This window comes from Coffea arabica, chromosome 6e, assembly GCF_036785885.1.
Source record: "Coffea arabica cultivar ET-39 chromosome 6e, Coffea Arabica ET-39 HiFi, whole genome shotgun sequence".
NCBI lineage: Eukaryota > Viridiplantae > Streptophyta > Magnoliopsida > Gentianales > Rubiaceae > Coffea > Coffea arabica.
The window spans coordinates 53,052,975-53,073,522 of record NC_092321.1 but is presented as its reverse complement, the minus strand read 5'-3'; the positions used below and the strand labels follow the sequence as shown (position 1 = coordinate 53,073,522).

General features: G+C 40.8%; 1 protein-coding gene across 1 annotated transcript; it reads right to left on the bottom strand.

The window, feature by feature from the left end:
* Positions 1 to 10,705: 10,705 nt before the first annotated feature.
* LOC140009926 (uncharacterized) lies at positions 10,706 to 13,624 on the bottom strand. Its single transcript, XM_072056268.1, has 3 exons — positions 13,473 to 13,624; positions 13,139 to 13,358; positions 10,706 to 12,544 (listed from the first exon to the last, which is right to left on the bottom strand). The coding sequence occupies exons 1-3, from the start codon at positions 13,622 to 13,624 to the stop codon at positions 10,706 to 10,708; spliced, it is 2,211 nt and encodes a 736-aa protein (XP_071912369.1).
* Positions 13,625 to 20,548: the final 6,924 nt, after the last annotated feature.

Genomic DNA, 20,548 nt, shown 5'->3' with positions numbered 1-20,548 from the left:
AAAACAAGTGTCAACCTCAACACAAACTTAATCAAAATTCTTTCAAATCAAACCAACTTCATTTCCGCAAACAACTTCAACATTCAATCAAACCAAAGCATAAAAGAAAAATCATGCAAATGCCATGAAGAAAATTTCTGCTATAACCACTTCGCAGCTTCAGGAAAAAACTTTCCTTCCACAACCATTCTCATGCAATTTCTTCTTGCACTTAGACATATTCATGCAAACAACCAATAAAAGGCTTGATTGAACTATCATCTAGACAAGATACCAGCTTGGAACCGAAATGAAAGAATAAACAAAAAAAAACTAAAACCGTAAGACATGAAGATTCGGCCAGCCATGTACATTTTCCAGCAATGTTTCTTGCCATTCTTGTGGTCATTCTAATGCAACTTTTCCATCCAAACAAAAACTAGAATCTTAAACAAACATCATGACTTTGATCTTAACAATAAAATTACCAAATTCAACATCCTAATAAGTCAAAACATAAACAGAAAAACACACCAGTGCTTAGAGTAAAGTCCAGCCAGCATTCGGCAATTGGAGTTGTTCATTATTTTTTCTTTGCTTAACCAGACAAATAAACTTCCTTAGCTTGAACATCTAATTTTAATTAGTCAAACATCTAACCAAATGAAAATCGACCACTTTCCAGCAAATTTCATGCTAAAATACCCATGCAATTTCCAAAACAGCTCCATCGGCTAAGCTGGAAAATTGATTTAGCAATCCAGCAACTTCCAATAACATTTCCAGCCATGCAATCAAAATTCAGACCACGTAGCTTACATGTAACATCAAATAAGAAACTATCTATCAATTTTGATCCATAAGCAAATTCGGACAACATCAAAACATTACTCAACCAGAATTTCAAACAATCCTGCTCCCGGTTGGCTTGCATGCAACCTGATTTTGTATCTTTTCAATTTTCTGACTTAATCAAGGTTAACTACCTTCATGCAAATCCTGATCATCCAGGTTTTAGTTGATTAAATGTGCATCTAGACTCAGATTATCACAGATTAGCTAATTAGAGTTACAAATTCCAGCTTAAACTTTCGGCAGCTCCAATTCTTCCAAACCAGATTTTTTTAAGTCTCAATTCCTCATCTAACCTCACAAACCCACATGCATGCGTATAGACAGCTGCATCAACCTATAAACAATTCATCTAAGTCCAGAATTTACCTTAGCTTGAAGCCTAAAACCCACGACTAGCAGCTGCAATCTTTTCTTCCTCTCGGCTATCCAGAAATGCCGCCTGCCAGCTCCTCCTCTCCCTTGCTCCAACTTGCGACTAGGATGGAGGAGGCCTGGTTTTCAGACCCTTCACCAGCTCACGAGTACAAGGATACAAAGCAGCAGGTTTCTTTCTTTTTTTTTCAGCTCACGAACAGAAAAGAACGAAGCAAAGAGTTCGGCTCTCACTCTTTCTCACTCTCGGATTGTGGCAGACAAGGGAAACAGAAGTGCTGTGTTAACTGCTGTAGTGAGTTGGGAGTGATATAGTAGTGTGCATTAGTGGATGTGAGTCGGCTTAGAGCTGGAAAGTGCTGGAATGTGAAGTGTAATTGGAACCGGCAGAAATAGGATTGATTTTTTCTTTTTTTCTTTTCTCAACTTAATAATTTAACAAAAATAATAGTAAAACTAAATAATAAAAAATACAACAATTTTAATTACAAACACATCAAAATAAACAAACTAAAAATAACAAAATTACCATTTTCGATCTTTTCTTTCATTTTTCATCATTTTTCATCATTTTCCTCTTTTCTTTTTTTTTTTTCACAAATTTTACGTTAAAACTTAAAACTAAAACTAAAACTAAAACGTGAACAAAATTAATATGACAAATAATTAGCAAATAAAAGACAAATAAAAAGGTAACAACTAAAATGCAGACAATCTAAAACAAAATCATGAATTAGATGCAACATACAAATTATTTAAAAATTTGGTGTCTACAATCATATCTCAAGAATCCAAGAGTGAATGAAGGTCCATGAATGGTTCAAACTTGCATTTCTAGGACCCAATAATGACCACTAATCAATCACAATCAACGTTAAAATGAATCATCAAAGAGTTTCAGAGGTCCCCAAAATAATAAAGATCAATTAATGATTCGAATGCAAACACCTTAGAACCTAATTGCAAGAACATGAAATGTAATTGGGCCATCATGCATTGCTGCAAAAATACAAGGGATCCAATTGATTAAATTTCCAAAGTTTTTGGGCCTTAGTGGCTTAAGGGGAGACTTGGGGTTTGAATGCAATTTTTGAAAATATCTTGCATGCAAACTTACGTAAAAGAACAAATTCTGCAACTAAAGCTTCTAAAATGAAATGAATGTCTGCTACATTTCCGTTTTCAACCATAGATCCCACAAACTAAAACAAGCTTTGATCAAATTTCCACAAACCAAAGTCTTAACTCGGGATTAAGCAACTCCACACACAACTTTGATATTCAAACCAGCAAAGACATATGAAGAAATCAGCAAACATTGAAGAGCGAAGTCTGCTGCATTTTATTTCCAAGCTTGCAACAATTTTCAGCAAAGTGTTCAAACGACCATAGCTCAAAGATTTCAGCCTTTAAACATATAAACTCAACACCAAAAATTCCATTTCTTCACCCTTGACATCAGATTGAACTAGCAAAGAGTGACCAAACCCAGTTTTAGTAAGCTGCTAACAAGATAAAAACCTGAAATGCGGCTTTTCTTTTTTTGATTTTTTACCCCAACTTAGACAGGTTTACATGCCAATATGTGAGAAGCTCTAACTAACATTCAAACCAGAAATACCAAGCTTCAAACTGATTGTCATTATCATCTAATTTCCATAAAACCTGATCGAAACAGCCATCTATAAAATGCATCAAAAGAAAAGGTGAAACCTGCGGTAATCTAAGGAAAAGGAAAAGGGCTGCATGCGCTGCTATGAAATTTCCCAAAATACATTTCTAACTTCAGATGTTATTCATAGTATATCATTCAAATACGGATAACCAAGACAAACAAGGTTAATTGAGTCACGGCTTCCACAAAAACAAAGAAAAAGGGCCGACATGTCCGAATTGCTGCAATCAAGTCAAAAAGATTCAAACTTGTTTCAGTAAGCTCTTAACCTAAGGACCCAAAAACAAGAACCAAATTCACATAAGGAATTCCGACACCAGTCATCAAAGCGTTGAACAACATCCAGACTCTTCATAGTCCCATCATCTTAAACAGATTCACAATGAACGCATACAAGAGTAACTTCAGCATTTCATGAATCCAACGACTAAAAGCAGGTAAAAGCTATTACCTTTACACCCTTTTTAGGATCCAAATGGGAACTGAGATGATCGATAGTAAGGGTCCTCGTTGAACTGAAAACCTTCTTCTTCTGATGCTGCTGCTCCTTCGTCCTTTCCTTGCTATTTCTCCGTCGATGCTTCGCCAGCCACCAACTAAGCTCTCGGTTATTGTTTCACTCCCCTTTTTCTGTTCTCGATTTTCTTTTCTTGCTGCCCGACAAACCCAGTTTTCCTAGCCGTCACTCCCTTCTCATCCCCAAAACCCTTGCTCAGTTTTTCTTTCAGCTTGACAATGCTCTCTAATTCTCAGCTCCCAGTTCTCTTTTTCGTTCTTACTCTCCCCCCGAGAATCCCTTTGCGGCTGATGTCTTCTCCTTCTATTTATCCTACCTCCCAAACCCCTAAACCCTTGCTTGTAAGGTGAGGATGAGGGGCAAGGACAGGCCCTCACATCCAGCCCTCCAAAGGGCAAGCCTGGCCGTCCTTGCACGCTGCAAAAAATTGCAGCATGCATGCTGCATTTTTTTTTTTTTTTTTTTTTTGCTAATTAAACAGAAATTAATAACAATAAAAATGAAATAAATGATAATAACAAAGTTTATAATAACAGAAATTGATATTGAACAGCAAATTACAACTTCCATTTTTCATCCATTTTCTTTTTTTTCTTTTCTTTCTTTTCTTTACTTAAATAAACATAACAATAAAAGAAATAACAATAAAATGCCATCAAAAACACAAATGCTTGTAATCTGAAATAATAATATATTTTCTTTCTCTTTGAAAAACAATTAAAATGTATCAAAAAGCAAATAATGCCGATTACACTAAAAACTTTTCCTTCAAATTTCAAACTTTTCACTTTTTTCAAAACAGGCCAGTATGCATTAAACCATTTTTCCCATTTCTTTTTCCCCTTTTTTTTTATTTTCACTTTTCTCTTTTTTTTTTTCCTCTAAAATAAATCTACGCTAAAACTTATAAATTAAAAACTACAAAAACAACTAAAAACTAAACAGGGAAATAAAATAAAACCTAAAAAAGCTAGACAAACGAAAATGAGCTAAAATGCAAAAACCGTCTAAACAAAAATCAACCGATTATCACTAAAACCACACATACAACATTAATTCAAAAATTTGGTGTCTACAGTTTGCCCCTCTTTGTCTGAGTTTTGAAAAAACTTGAGACAAAGAAGTGGACACCAAATACTTACCTGTGCTATTTGGCTGCAAAAAGGATTCCGATGAACAAGAATTCTAATACGGGACTGACCCGAACCAGAATTGAAAACGGGACTGACCCGAACAGAAATTTAAACGGGACTGACCCGAACAGAATTTAAACGGGACTGACCCGAACAGAATTTAAACGGGGCTGACCCGAACAGAAATTTAAACGGGACTGACCCGAACAGGAATTTAAACGGGACTGACCCGAACAGGAATTTAAACGGGACTGACCCGAACAGAATTTAAACGGGACTGACCCGAACAGAATTTAAACGGGGCTGACCCGAACAGAAATTTAAACGGGACTGACCCGAACAGGAATTTAAACGGGACTGACCCGAACAGAATTTAAACGGGGGCTGACCCGAACAGGAATTTAAACGGGACTGACCCGAACAGGAATTTAAACGGGACTGACCCGAACAAAATTTAAACGGGACTGACCCGAACAGAATTTAAACGGGACTGACCCGAATAGGAATTTAAACGGGACTGACCCGAACAGAATTTAAACGGGACTGACCCGAACAAAATTTAAACGGGACTGACCCGAACAGAATTTAAACGGGACTGACCCGAATAGGAATTTAAACGGGACTGACCCGAATCAGGAATTTAAACGGGACTGACCCGAACAGAAATTTAAACGGGACTGACCCGAACAGAAATTTAAACGGGACTGACCCGAACAGAAATTTAAACGGGACTGACCCGAACAGAATTTAAACGGGACTGACCCGAACAGGAATTTAAACGGGACTGACCCGAACAGAATTTAAACGGGACTTCACTGGGGAAGTTTGAGACAATGAATTGAATTTTTACCTGAGAGTAGTTCAAATTTTTGTACTTAGAGGGAGATTGGATCTCTGTAGTTGAAGCGATGGCTGGTGTTGGTCCTTATAATCCAACTTTGCAAATAACATTGCTTTGGGTTTGAAAAAGAGAATGATCGCTGTCATTTGTGAACGCAGTGTTCCTGCAAGAAAAGAATAAATAATGGACTTGCCACCATTATTTGATCCGGTTTGCCTTGAGAATCGTGTAAACATGAGTCTTGTACTATTTTTGCCTCTGTTCTGCGGCATCCGTCTTGGTCGAACTTGTGACTTTACAAATTCTGAGACTGATCAAATACGGATTTACCACGTCACCCAGTCCAGGTGGCAGCTTTGTTGCATGTCACGCACTATAACTGATGATTGAATCCCTTATCTTTGCACAATCATTAGGGTTTATCACTCATTTGAATTCAATGGTAAAAGAATGATGCGTGGAAATTCATCATATAACAATCAATGTATATGCAAGATTATTTCCTACGTCAGTCACAAATGAGCATGCAAAAGAATGTAGACAGTCATAAGCAGTCATACACAAATAATGGAGAACAATCAAAAAGGTTCGTAAAGATACATTTTGCAAAAGAATATTTGTAAAGAACAATACAAATTTAGCCAACGAATATCATATTCAAGACTTTGGATATTTTGCTTCGGAATCCGATACTGACAAAAGTATCACAAACATGAGGAAAAATCCCAAACGAACCAGGTCACTAGCTGTTCCTTCTCGCGCTCGTCCGTTGTGAAAAACCCGCCTTGGCGCCCTTTCGGGTTTTCACCAAGGTTGCCCCTACCCTTTTTGTTTTTGATTTTTCTTTCTTCTTTCTTCTTTTCTTTTTGTTTTTGTTTTCTTTTCCTTTTTCCTCTTTTTTTTTTTACAAGGCGCCCTTTCGGGTTTTCGCCTAAAGAACAAAGAAACATCTCGACCATAATCGACTCAGAAATATGAGTTAAAGGTTTCAGGCATCAGTAAAATGCACTTCCTTTGTAGATTAGGCGAAGGCATTACGGACATCACTTGCCAGTTGATTATCAAATTTTGCTAATAGAAATGCAACAAATGACGGAAGCCAGGACTTTGGGCTTTGTAATGAGGTCAGGTGGGGTGTTTTTCCAGAAAGGTTAAGGCTTGAAAGCAAATTCGATGTCAGGGGTAAAATAAACTGAGATTGCTCTATTCTGAAATTGTTTCCGATTTTGAACGAAACCAGGGAAAATTTGCCCCAGTTTGATCGGATTTTCACTCTTTGCATTTTCTTCATTGCACTTCCCTCACTTTTGCATTTCTCTTTGAAAACTAAATTTGCCCCAGTGTAAGGGTTCTTTCTTCTCTTTTTTTTTTTTTTTTTTTCTTTTTTTGCTCTTCTCTCTTTCAAAATTAAAATTTTGCCCCAGTGTGGGGTTTGCAATTCTCAGGGGTTATCAAACGAAAATTTTGTCAATTCTGATGGCTCAAAGAGGACAAGTAGGGATAAAATATTTTTAGTGTAAAAGAAGATGGCCTGACTTGCGTTTCGCCATTTGCATGAATTCCTGAAGAAAAATTTGCATCATCAAATGAAAAACTTTTTGCACATATCTGAGTTGATGGGTTGAGGGAATGCTCGTCCATCCATTTCTGCTAGAATAAGGGCTCCGCCAGGTAATACCTTTTGGACAATGAACGGCCCTTGCCAGTTTGGAGCGAATTTGCCTTTAGCTTCATCTTGCATTGACAAAATCCGCTTCAGCACCTTATCACCTTCTTCAAATGCACGCCGATGGACCTTTTTGTTGTAAGCCCGGGCCACACGCTTCTGATAACACTGACCATGACAAATAGCATTGAATCGCCTTTCATCGATCGACGTCAATTGTTCATGGCGCTGCTTTATCCAATCAGCCTCTTCTAACTTAGCTTCCATGAGGATTCGCAACGAAGGAATCTCAACTTCGGCTGGTAATACAGCTTCCATTCCATACATCAGTGAATATGGCGTTGCCCCAGTCGACGTCCGGATAGAAGTCCGATACGCCATCAATGCATAAGGCAACTTTTCATCCCAATCGCGATGCCTTTCAGTCATTTTGCGGATAATCTTTTTCAAATTCTTGTTCGCGGCTTCCACGGCTCCGTTCATCTGAGGCCTATAAATGGCGGAGTTGCGGTGTCTGATCTTGAATTGCTCGCACAGTCCATCCACCATGTCATTGTTCAGATTTTTGGCATTGTCAGTGATAAGCGTTTCAGGCACCCCAAATCGGCAGATGATGTGATCTCTCAGGAAATTGGCCACTACCTTCTTCGTCACATGTTTGAATGACTCCGCTTCAACCCACTTGGTAAAGTACTCAATCGCCACCAATATAAATCGATGTCCATTTGAAGCAGGAGGATCGATTGTACCAATCACGTCCATACCCCACATTGAACAGGGCCACGGGGCAGTCATGCTATGCAACTCAGTGGGTGGAGCGCGTATGATGTCACCATGCATTTGGCATTTTATACATCTCCGGACAAAGTCTATACAATCATGCTCCATAGTAAGCCAGAAGTATCCGGTTCTCATGATTTTCTTTGCTAGCAAATGGCCATTCATGTGAGTTCCACAAACGCCACTATGCACTTCTTTCATCATATATTGAGCTTCATCTTCATCAACGCATCTTAAAAGGTTCAAATCAGAGGTTCTTTTGTACAACACTTCACCATTTAAGAAAAATTTGGAAGCCATTCTATGCAGAAAACTCTTGTCTTTTATACCAGCATGGAGAGGATAAGACCCAGTTTTGAGGAACTCCTTAATATCATTGAACCAAGGAATACTGTCAGGAGACTTGTCTACAGCCCAACAGTGGGCTGGCTTGTCTTGAAACTGAATCTGAATCGGTTCAATCTTCAACTCATCTGGATACTGAATCATAGAGGCTAAGGTGGCCAAAGCATCGGCAAACGCGTTTCGGGCTCGCGGGAGATGTCTGAACTCCAAATGTAGGAATTGCTTGGCCAGAGTGAGCAAACTACAATGGTAGGGCAGAATTTTTGAATCTTTGGTTATCCACTGCTTCAAGGTTTGGTGCACGAGTAAGTCTGAATCACTGAAAGCTACCAACTCTTTGATCTCCATTTCCAAAGCCATTTTGAGACCAAAAATGCAAGCTTCATATTCAGCCATGTTGTTAGTACAAGCAAATTGCAATTTGGCAGCGGCAGGGTAGTGTTTTCCTTCAGGTGAAACCAGAACAGCTCCAATTCCAGCTCCGAGCGAATTTGAAGCTCCGTCGAAGAAAAGCCTCCATTCAGGGCACTGCTCACTTATATCGTCCGTGGCGCCTACAAATAAGATCTTTTCATCAGGGAAATAGGTGTGAAGTGGTTGATAGTCATTGTCCCTTGGGTTTTCCGCCAGATGATCAGCTATAGCTTGCCCCTTGACGGCCTTCTGTGAGGTGAAAACAATATCGAATTCCGAGAGGATTATCTGCCACTTAGCTAGACGTCCAGTCAGCATCGGCTTCTCCAAAAGATACTTCAAAGGATCAGACCGGGAAATAAGATACGTGGTATGACTCAACAGATAGTGTCTCAACTTCTGGGCTGCCCAGGCCAATGCACAGCAGCTTTTCTCAATGAATGAATAATTAGCCTCGTACTGCGTGAACTTCTTGCTTAGATAGTAAATGGCTTGCTCCTTCCTTCCAGAGTCATCGTGTTGCCCCAGAACACACCCTACTGCTCCGTCGAGCACTGATAGGTACATGATCAGCGGTCGGCCCGGTTTGGGTGGCACTAGGACCGGAGGGTGCAGCAAATAATCTTTAATCTTGTCAAAAGCCTGTTGGCACTCTTCATTCCAGTACAACGGCACATTCTTTCTCAATAACTTGAACAACGGCTCGCATGTGGCCGTTAACTGGGCAATGAATCTCCCAATAAAATTGATCTTTCCTAAGAAGCTTTTCACGTCCTTCTGAGTTTTCGGCACTGGCATCTCTCGAATGGCTTTGATTTTTGCCGGATCTATCTCTATGCCTCTCTTGCTCACGATGAAACCCAACAATTTACCAGCTGGTGCCCCAAAGGCGCATTTCGCAGGATTTAACTTCAAATTGTATTTTCGCAGCCTTTCAAATAGCTTCCTCAAATCATCCAAGTGATCCTCCGTCCTTTTAGACTTGATTATGATGTCATCCACGTAGACCTCCATCTCCCGGTGGATCATATCATGAAATAGGGTTGTCATGGTCCTCTGATACGTTGCTCCAGCATTCTTTAAACCGAAAGTCATGACTCGGTAGCAAAAGGTACCCCAAGGGGTAATGAAAGCAGTTTTCTCCCTATCCTCCTCTGCCATCAAAATTTGGTGGTAGCCAGCAAAACAATCGCAAAAGGATTCAATCTCATGTCCGGCAGTATTGTCTAAGAGAATGTGAATATTTGGTAGAGGGAAATCATCTTTAGGACTGGCTTTATTAAGGTCTCTATAGTCAACACAAACTCTCACCTCTCCACTCTTTTTTGGAACAGGGACTGGGTTTGAAAGCCAAATAGGGTAATGGGAAACAATGATAATGTTGGTTTGGAGTTGTTTTTCAATTTGTTCTTTTATTTTGAGGCTTATATCTGGTTTGAATTTTCCAGGTTTTTGCTTTACGGGTGGAAAAGAGGGGTCTGTGGGTAACCTGTGCACCACCACGTCAGTTGAAATACCAGTCATATCATCATAGGACCACGCAAATACATCCTGGAACATAGTCAGGAACTCAAGCATCTCCTTTTTCTGGCTCTTATTCAAATGAATACTAATCTGCACCTCCTTAACTTCATCCTCAGTTCCAATGTTAATCTTTTCTGTTTCTTCCAGGTTCGGTTTCGGTTTTTCCTCATATTGTTCAAGATCCTTTGCAAACGAATCGGATACTTCCTCATTATCACTCTCGCTTTGGAGTTCGGATTCACAAACCTCCAAGTCGTGAGTGATATAGAAATTGCCATTATCGAATTCCAGAATTGTGATATCCAAAGGATCAAATAATTTTATTTTTGGCCATCTGAAAGAATTAACGAATGTGGGATAATAAGTAAACAAACACACAACCAACGAATGGACAAGCAATATAAACAAGCGAATAGACAACACAACATGACAAGAACAACTCGTGCATTTTCATAAAGACCTTTGATTGAAAGCAAATGGAAATGAAAACTTAACAATATTTACATGCGCAGACGTTAGTCAAAAAGGAAATTGTTTTCATTGGCTATTTACAGATGCAAAGGCATTTTCATGAATTCACATGAATGATAAACCCCTTTCATTTTTACCGAAACTCCTTCCGAACAGGCAGGGACTCGGCTGTCCAATTGAGAATTGATCCTTCAGGAATGTCAGGAAATTCAGCTTCGCCCGGAACAATATCTTCAAATGTTGCCCCAACGAACAATTGAGCCAAACTCGCTTCAATTCCGTCAACTGGGTTGATTTCTGACATGATCACCTCAGCTGGTCGTGGGAAAGTATAACGCAGTGGTGGAATGTCAAGAACCCCTTGCCTTCCTTCTTTCTCCGCTCTCTTGCGCTCCTTCATCTCCTTGAAATCCTTGGCGGTTGGTCTGAAACCCAAACCGAAGGTATCCCTCTTTTCTACTATCTTCACTGGCTTCAGGATCCCTTGCAGTTCACGCCCCAACCCCTTGTCGAATTTGTATCCTCCACGAATCATTTCTCTGGCCATCATTACACTGGCCTTTGAGAGAGTTTGTTCCTCCGTGGTTATCCAACTTACGGAGACTATATCGGATGTGCTGTGAGGGGACATGGTAACACTTTGACTACCCTCTTCTTTAACTCCAGAGTCAGTGATCACCAGGCAGTCCTCTTCAGCAAAGATAGTGATTAGTTTGTCATTTACCACGAACTTGAGTAATTGGTGCAACGAAGACGGCACAGCCCCCGACTTATGAATCCATGGCCTTCCAAGTAAGATATTGTAAATGCTCGGGAAGTTCATGACTTGGCAAGTTATTTGAAATTGGGCCAGCCCCATCTCGATTACTAAATCTGCCTCCCCTATTGGCTCCCTCTGCGCTCCATCAAACCCTCTAACAATAGTCCCTGAAGGCCTCAGCTTGATGTCTTGCAATCCTAGTTTCTCTAAGGTACTCCAAGGACAGATATTCAGCGCGGATCCATTATCGATTAACACCTTAGGCAGCATTTTTCCGTTGCACCTCACTGTTATGTACAACGCCCTATTATGTCCGATGCCCTCCGTCGGCAATTCATCGTCAGAAAAAGCAATTTGCTTGTTGAACAATACGCTCCCAACCACGTTTGAAAAATTATCAACAGAAATGTCCCTCGGAATTTGAGCTCTTGTTAATATGTCAATCAATGCATCCCTATGCACGTCCGAAGAGAAAAGTAGGTCCAACATGGTTATCTGGGCAGGTGATTTGCTCAGCTTCTCAACTACATTGTACTCACTTCTCTGAAGCCTCTTAAGGAAATCCAAGGCTTCTTTCTCAGTGATTGTTGGTTTAACGGGCGGCTCGGAGTTATTTGCTCGAATCGGACTGGCAGCTTCAAATGGACTTGCAATCTTCCCCGATCTGGTAACCACTGACACCTCCTTCTTTGCAATTGACTTTTCCCCAATCTGTACATCAGGCTCATCATAATTCCATGGTACCTGTTGCAGGCTTAAAACAGGCTCTTGCTTTGGGAATTCAATGACTACGGGCTCCAAAGCCTCATTCTCAGCTGGCGTGAGATCCAAGATAAAAGGGCTTTCATCCTCTCCGAATGGCAACTCTATGACGAATGGCTGGTCTGTGACCCCAAATACCTCAGCTTCCCTTGCCAAAACTTTGACCTGTTCCATATACTCCGTGTCATCCATAATGACCCCGATGGTATTAACATGGTCCGGCAAAGGGTTCCTATTCACGTTCGGCCCTTGTGTCTCTCTCCTTCTGACTATAATTTCTCCAGACTCAACCATATCTTGAATTTTATGCTTAAGTGCTTTACAATCCAAAGTTGAGTGTCCAGGTGCCCCCGAATGATAAGTGCAGACAGCTTGCGGGTTATACCAGGCGGGCATGCCATATGGATAGGTAGGAGGGGGTACCATACCAATTTTTCCGGCGGCCTTTAACTGATCATACAATTGGTCTAAAGGCCTACCTAAATTGGTAAATGTACGGCTAGGAGGTCGGTTGTAAGGTTCAGAAGGTTGAGGTTGGTTGTAAGCAGGTCTATTTGGAGGCGGAAATCTTGGGTTATATGGAAGGCGTGGTCGGTTTTGGGGTGGATTTGGTTGAGAAATTTGAAAAGAGGCTGAAGGTGGGTTAGGATAGCTTGGGCGAGGTCTAGGGTGCTGGATATTAGTGGCATATACAGGGTACGGGTTTGGATAATAAGGGTAATGGGTTTGGTAGATTGGGCTGTGTTGGTATCGAGGTCTGGGTGAAGGATTTTGGTTCCAAACAAAGGTTGCATCCCCCTCCTTCTTTTTGAACGGTGGCTTTTTCACATTGCTTCCTTGACCTTGTAAAGCATCCAACTGAGATTTAAGGGCGGAAACATTGACAATCTTCCCAGCCCTCACAAAGTCATCAAACTCCTCAAGTTTATTTACAATTGCAGCAAACGAACATCCGGTCATACGGAAAATCTCTTCAAAGTACGGCGGATCATGGGTTTTGATGAATGTGCGAATAATTTCATCCTCAGTCATCGGTGGTTCCACCTTCGCGGCTACTTTTCTCCACCTCTTGGCATAGGTCTTGTGGTCCTCAGAAGGCTTCCTTTTCGTTCCTTCCAGAGTAGTCCGGGTGGGAGCCAACTCGCAGTTGTACTCATATTGTCTCACAAATGCATTAGACAAATCAATCCAGGTTTTCACGTCTTCAAGTTTCAGGTTGGAATACCAGTCAAGCGCATCCCCTTCCAGGCTCTCGGGGAACAACCTTAAAGGCAAATTCTCATCATCCACGGGCTTTCCCAATTTGTTGGCAAAAAGTCGGAGATGTGTCTTGGGATTACCCGTCCCATCATATTTGTTAAATTTAGGGGTTTTGAACCCCTCAGGCAACTGCACGCTCGGAAAAAGGCACAAGTCATCATAATCCAGGACTCCCTGCTTGTTCAGCCCCTGGCTCTTCCTTATAAATTCATCGAAACGATCTAGACGTCTGAGCAACTTCATATCGATTGGAGCAGAAGATTCACCCATTGCAGGCTTATTTTGGAAAGTGTGCTCCGGTATCACGGGTTCTGCAGTGGTTTGATAGAAAACTGGTGGGTTCAGATGCATGTTTGGGTCACTTTGAGGCTGAAATCCTTGACTATAGGAAGGGTAGAAAGGAGGATTTTGAGTAAAAGCATATTGCGGGTTAAAAGTTCCCTCAAACGTAGTTTGAAACGGAGGAATAACAAATGGTTCGGATTGTGGTTGTGTAGCGGGTACAGGCTCAGGTTGCACTCCGCTACTAACGAGCTCGTCAATCAACTTCTTCTGAGCGGCCATTTCCGACGCCATTTCCCCAAATTTTGTGAGTAACTCAGTCAACTGAACCCCAGGACTTGCGGCTTCCGGCTGGGTAGTTGCAACGGTCTTTTCCGAGGACTCTTGTTGGGTACTCATGTCTACACGATTCCTTTGGGCCTTAATTCGGGATCGCGTTATAATGGGGCTTCGTCGAGAAGCTATGTTTAAAATTTTACCTGAGAATGCAAAAGACTTCTTTAGATAAACCAATCGTTATTAGATTTTCTGCAATTTGTTCAAAAGGGAAAAAGAAAAAGGCATGAGTTAGTAATTATTCAAACAACTCGGATGCATGTCCTATGGGGGGACCCTTTTTGTGCCAAGGGTAGGCCTAGCATGAAAATGCAACCTTCGGGGTAAAATCCCATTTTCAAACCTGTAAGTGAATATAGAAACAGGAATTCTCATTAAAAATGGACAAACTCAGTCCTTTTTTACAATTTCATTGATGGTTCGACCAACCATTCTTACAAAGTCCTCATGTCTAGCTAATTTAGTATGTTGGGATTCCCTAGAACTCCCGATACTGAGTTTCCGAATTTCATCTTGGATTTTATCAAATGCACTCAATGCCTTTTCCAATTTCTCTGTCTTCTTTGCCTCTTTCCTCAATTGTGAGCGGGCGTCCTCCAATGCTTGATCGGCCACCATGATCTGCAACTGATGATCCTCCAGCTCTTTCCTTAGCTTCCCATTCTGCTCCTCGAGACTAACGGCAATCAACGGTGTCCTTTCTCTCCCTTGTTCTATCATTGATTTGATCCATTCGTTGTACTCCAAGATGACCCTAGGCTCTACTTTGTTCACTTGGTCCAAATGCAGGTTGTCCAAACTACACAGATTCCCCCAGCCTTCTAATACCATAGTCCGGCACTCAGTGACTGTATTAAGCTCGATACTTCCCATTTCCCGTATGGTCGGCACTCTCTGCGGGTACCCGAACTGTCTCATAACTCGTTGTGGAATGTACACAATCAACCCACTGGTACTTGCTAATGGAATGAAGTCAAATTGCGTAGTCTTGAAAGCTGGATCCCTTACTTTCGTCCAATCGAGAACCCACTGTATCTTATCCGAAGTCAGAGCATTGAATTCCTGAATAAACAAGCTTGGAGACGCTATTCGATAGTATCTGCTAACCCTTTCTCGGTGCGACTCGACCCAGTTTGCTGTTGGAAGACATGACCCCAATGGATTTAGCGCTCTTTTTGACAGATGTTCCATGGCCCACATTTGGAGTACTAGGTTGGATGCATAGAAAAACCCCCTCTTCTTTTGGCATTCAGTAACGGCAGTGAAGATATCAGCAATGATGACAGGCACCAAAGTAGGGGTCTTCTCCTTAATTCCTAGAAACACGCTTTGCATCATGTTGATTGTTGAAAAGGTAACCTTCCCATGCTTTTGCGGGAATAAAAGTAGACTAGTCAAGGCCAGTCCAAAGACTTGGACTCGCTTTCCTTCCCACTCCTCTTTGCTAATGAAAAAGTCATCACGGTGTTGATCATAAGAGTCCCTTCTCCCAAATCGTTCGTACAAGAACTCCAGTGGACATGATTTTGCGTCCGGGTGCTGGTTCATACTAGCTCGTCCCAATCCCAGAAACTTGCAGAACTGCTCTCTAGTGCCATTAGTCGGGTACACCATAGGGCTTCCTTTCCCAGGCATTTGCAACAATCCTTCTATCTCTTCTAGAGTGAGTGTTAACTCGCATTCCCCGAATCGAAAGACGGAGCCTTTAGGATCCCAATACTCAAGCAGTGCTTCAATGATTGCCATGTTTGGGGCTATGTCCAAAAGACTTGGTAGATGCCCTATGTATCGGAACAATCGGTTCACCTCATGCGCCATGTTGTTCTTCCAATCTATCAGCTCACGAGGTATGTGGTTTAACATTCGGCATGGAGCCATCTGAGGAAGAATTCACTTTTTAGTACCTTACCTTGGAATTTTACCCCTTAGGCCAAACAAAATTGTAAACATGCAAGTCTCGTTGGATTAAGTATCCGAGACACAAGGTGGCCTATTCCTAACCACGGGATTCCCTATGTGGCATTCCCTTTCTATGGTTTATGCATGATGCTATTTATTAAAGCGATATAAATATGTGACAAATATTGCCTAAATGATATAAATAATGCATCGGGGGGGAAAAGAGGTCTAAAATGAAATGTATTTATTAAAAATCAAGTGCAATAACTGAAATTTAAACATGTGAGCTATCTAGTGGGTGAGTCACTAAAAGAGTGCCAGAAAGGCCTCTTATTGCTAAGGCACATGAATGCAATCCAAGAAAACAAAAGAATGGTTAGTGCAATTGATAGTACACATAACACATTGGGAGCATTTAAGAAGAAGAAATACAATAAAACAAGTAAAAGGGGTGGAACCCCTTCCCTCGTGCCTATTGTGCTTAAAATAGGGTGAGGCTGACTCTAGCCTAGGAAAATTCTAACATGGATGCATGAGGCTGGGGTTCACTAATGCCTAGACTCGATAAAGCTTCGGCTCCCAAGCCTTCAGACCTAAAGGCGAAGGGTCGTCACTCCCAGGGCCTTTGGTCGGTGGCTCGAGTGATCCCTTAGGTAGCGCTATGGGCGCAGAGCACACCATCCGCCTACCCAAGGCGATCGATCCTAGTCCTACAAGGCGGTGTGGGATGGCGCCCACGAAAAACAAAATAAAATGGGATAAAGCAAGTAAATATGCACGTATGAAGTGTTCCCCTATTTGAGGGAAGGGGTTGAGAACCACGCGAGGCTCTAAAGGTGACACACCCCCTCCCAAGTGCAATGCAAGCGCGAGATAAATAAGTAAACATACATCCAAACATACATTCATGAGTCGAGGGATTGGTTTGAGATGCGAGTGATGCAAAATCCTAAAAGGGAAAAAAAATGCAACCCTAAAACACCCAAATGTAATATATGAAAAGGTTAAAAGAAGGAAAAGGTTGATTAAATCAAATTTGCTCGGACTCTCGAATGTCCCCAGTGGAGTCGCCAACTGTCGCGCCCCCACTTTTCGATCGTCGAATGTTTGTGTGTGAAGTGTGGTGTGTGAACGTGTGCTAAGTAAAAGTAAAGGCCATGGGACTTTGGAAAGCGACGATTTGGCCAAAAAAATAGTTTTAAAAAGGGTTTTGAAATGAAAAGTTTGGAGTCGCCACTTGGTAATGGTTTAAGGTGTACCAAGTCACCCAAAAATGAGTTTTGAAGTCAAGTAGTAATAAACCCTTTTTAAAACGACTCCTAGTCTACGTAAACCAAAGAAAAAGGTTCGGGAGTCACGTTTGACAAAGGGGAAGGCAAGGATAGAATCCAAGGCACCCCTTTGACCTAGCCAAGGCTAGTTGCGTTGATTTAATCAAAGATTTTCTTGTTTTAACCAAAGAATTTATTACATTTGAGTGCCCTACATGAATGCAAACCCTAGACCTAGGGGAATTGGGGGAAATTTCCCTTCAAAGGTTGAGTGGTGCCAATCACATTAATTGTGAAGCCCAATATCAATCCTTTGAAGAAGTCACGAATAATGCAAGTGGGATGCAAATGAATGGAATGCATGCGTGCAATGTGAGGACATGAGTTTGAAAAAGTAATAAAAGAAAATAAATATATAAATGAAAGTGTGCACGTGAGTGGGCAACGTACGGTGTGTGAAATGATAATATGAAGTGCATGTGTGCAAGCAATGATAAAAGTGTTCGTGTGCAAGTGAAGAAACTCAAGGGTGCACGTGTGCAAAAATGGGAGGAAAGGTGTTCATGTGCAAGTGAAAGGATAAAAAGGTGTACGTGTGCAAATGAGAGGAAAAGTGAAAGTGTAATGATGGAGTGAACTTAGAATGCATGAGCCTAGGGAATTCATGCATATTGGGACGGGGAGACCTAAATCGTGACTCAATTTGCCCTTTTATAGAGAGGATATAAGCGTGCTAAGGCTTTAGAAAAAGCCACACTCGTCTATATCCCATATTTAAGGGGACTCTCAAGCAAATGAACCCTGTAACTAGCATGAAATGCAAAAATCCTAAAATGGAGGGAAAAGGGGTTCGAGGGGCATGCAAAATGATAAAACTAAAAAGAATGCATGACATGTAATGAACATGCACACATGTACTAGCGAGAGGAGATCCCTAAGGGTCTAGCGTTGGACTAGCCCATTCTATGAATTCCGACTAGCGTTGGACTAGTAGAAACGTACAGTCATCCATCACATTCATCTATACTACAAAAAAGCGAGTAGACATGCCAAAACGCTCGTAAACACATAACACGTAGCACTTAGCATGCTCGACTAGATGCAAAAGCCTAATAAAGCAATTTAACATGTAACAGCGAAAGCAAGCAACTAAGGGGAAGGGGAAATGGACCAGATGCTCTACGAGCCCTATCTATTACAAGCCAAGAGGTGTACACATACCCCATGAAAGCATAAAGGGGAAGGGAAAATGGACCAGAGGCTCTCCGAGCCCTATCTATTACAAGCCAAGAGGTGTACACATACCCCATAAAAGCATAAAGGGGAAGGGAAAATGGACCAGAGGCTCTCCGAGCCCTATCTTAAATAAAAGTAAAAGCCAGTAAATGCATGCAAGGAGGTAAGGAAAGCGGAGTAGGCATGCAATTTCACATAACACGTAGGAGCACATAGGGTCAAATGAAGTGCAAAATGAGGGATAGAGTGTACCTCCCTTGAAGTGACGCCCTAACGTAGTGAAATTACTAACTTACCCTCCAAAATAATAAAAAGGGTCAAGGTACCTCAAATAGTAGAATATAACAAAAAGACGGCTTAAGCTAAGACCATCAAAACAAAAGGTTAAGGCACCACTTTAATGATAAAATATAAATAATCGAAATGGCATTCATCAAATCATAAAAAATAAAAAAAAAAAAAAAAAAAAATTCCTCAAATCGCAACTTAAATGTAGTCAAAGGTACTTAAAGATTAAGAAGAAGGCATGGCCTAATCAAATTCCAAGTAAAACCTCTATTAAGGACTCAAACATAATCCTTACCCAAACATTCGAGTCATCGAACATTTAAGAACTTTAAAAGGTCCAAAACCAAACAAGTGTCAAGCAATCCAACACATAAACATGGAATTGGACAATTAGAAGCATTTAAATGCCTAAGGTCCAAAAGCGAGAAAAAGGTTAAGCAACGAATTTATTTGGGAAAAATTAAAGAGAATAGGCAAACATAAGCTCATTCAAACACAAGGTTCACAAGTTCATGCTCTAAGGACCACCAAAACAAACGAAGGCAAACAAGCAATCGAGTTGGAAAATTGAGGCTACCAAGGACTCAAATGCGAACACTAACCAAACACTCAAGCCTATCAAACACTTCTAGGAACTTCAAAGGTCCAAAGGCAAAGAGAAAAAGTCAAGTAATGGCTCGAAATTCAACTACTCTAAGATCTATTTGCAAAAAATTAGAACTTAATTGAGGCACTTAAGAACTCAAAGGTCTCCAAGTAAATAACAAAGTCCAAGCAAGCATCATTGTCGCGCCCCACTTTTTTTTGGAAAAAAAATAGAATAATTGCTTTTGGGATTTTATTGATTTGGGAAAAATGAATTTTGTTGATAAAAACAAAAATGGGTCTAAATGGGACTTTTGAAAATGCGACGATTTGACCCAAGAAAAATAGTTCAAAAAGGGTTTTTCTTATATGAAAAAATGGAGTCGCCACTTGGTATAGAGTTAGGGTGTACCAAGTCACCCAAAAAATGAAATTTTTTAAAGAAAAAAAAAGTAAGAAAACCCTTTTTAAACGACTCCTAGTCCACGTAAAACAAAGAAAAAGGTTCGGGAGTCACATTTGACGAAGGGGAAGGCAAGGATAAAAATCCAAGGCACCCCTTTGACCTAGCCAAGGCTAGTTGCGTGATTTAACCCTTATTTTCCTAATTTTTCTACCCAAAGTATGTATTTGCAATTTGGACAAAGACTAATGAATGAGAAATGCAATCCTAAATTCTACGATGTCTCTCGTGAGGTTTTTGGTCCCAAACCACATGAATTGTGGCGGCCAATAAAGGGAAACCTCATAGAGGTCGATTGATGCAAATGGTGACTCAAGTGCAAGTGTGCAAGTGTATGAAAAGATTCATGTATGAAATGGTGTAAAAAACAAAGTGTTTGTGTGCAAATGTGTAAAGAAAGTGCATGTGTGAATTTGTATGAAAATCAAAGTGTTTGTGTGTGCAAATGAATGAAGATAGAATAGTATATATATAAGTGAAACTTGAATTTCATTTGTGAAAGTAAAGCAAATAAATGATAAAGATGTAGTGAAAAAATATGGATTGAGAAATGTAAGAAAAATGTGATTAAAAGAGTATGGAAGTGATAAAAATGAAAGTATGACCCTAGGGGAATGCAACAAGTCGGGTACGGGGGTTGACTTCTAATTTTTCGACTTCGATTTTCCCTTTTGATTAGAAGGCGGAACTAGCGTGCTAAGGCTATCGAGTAGCCACACTCGCTTGTTTCCCTTATCGGAAGGGAATTTTCACACAAATGAACCCTAACTAGCATGAGATGCAAGTCCTAAAGTGAAGGGGAAGGGGTTTGAGGAACATACCAAATGATAAACT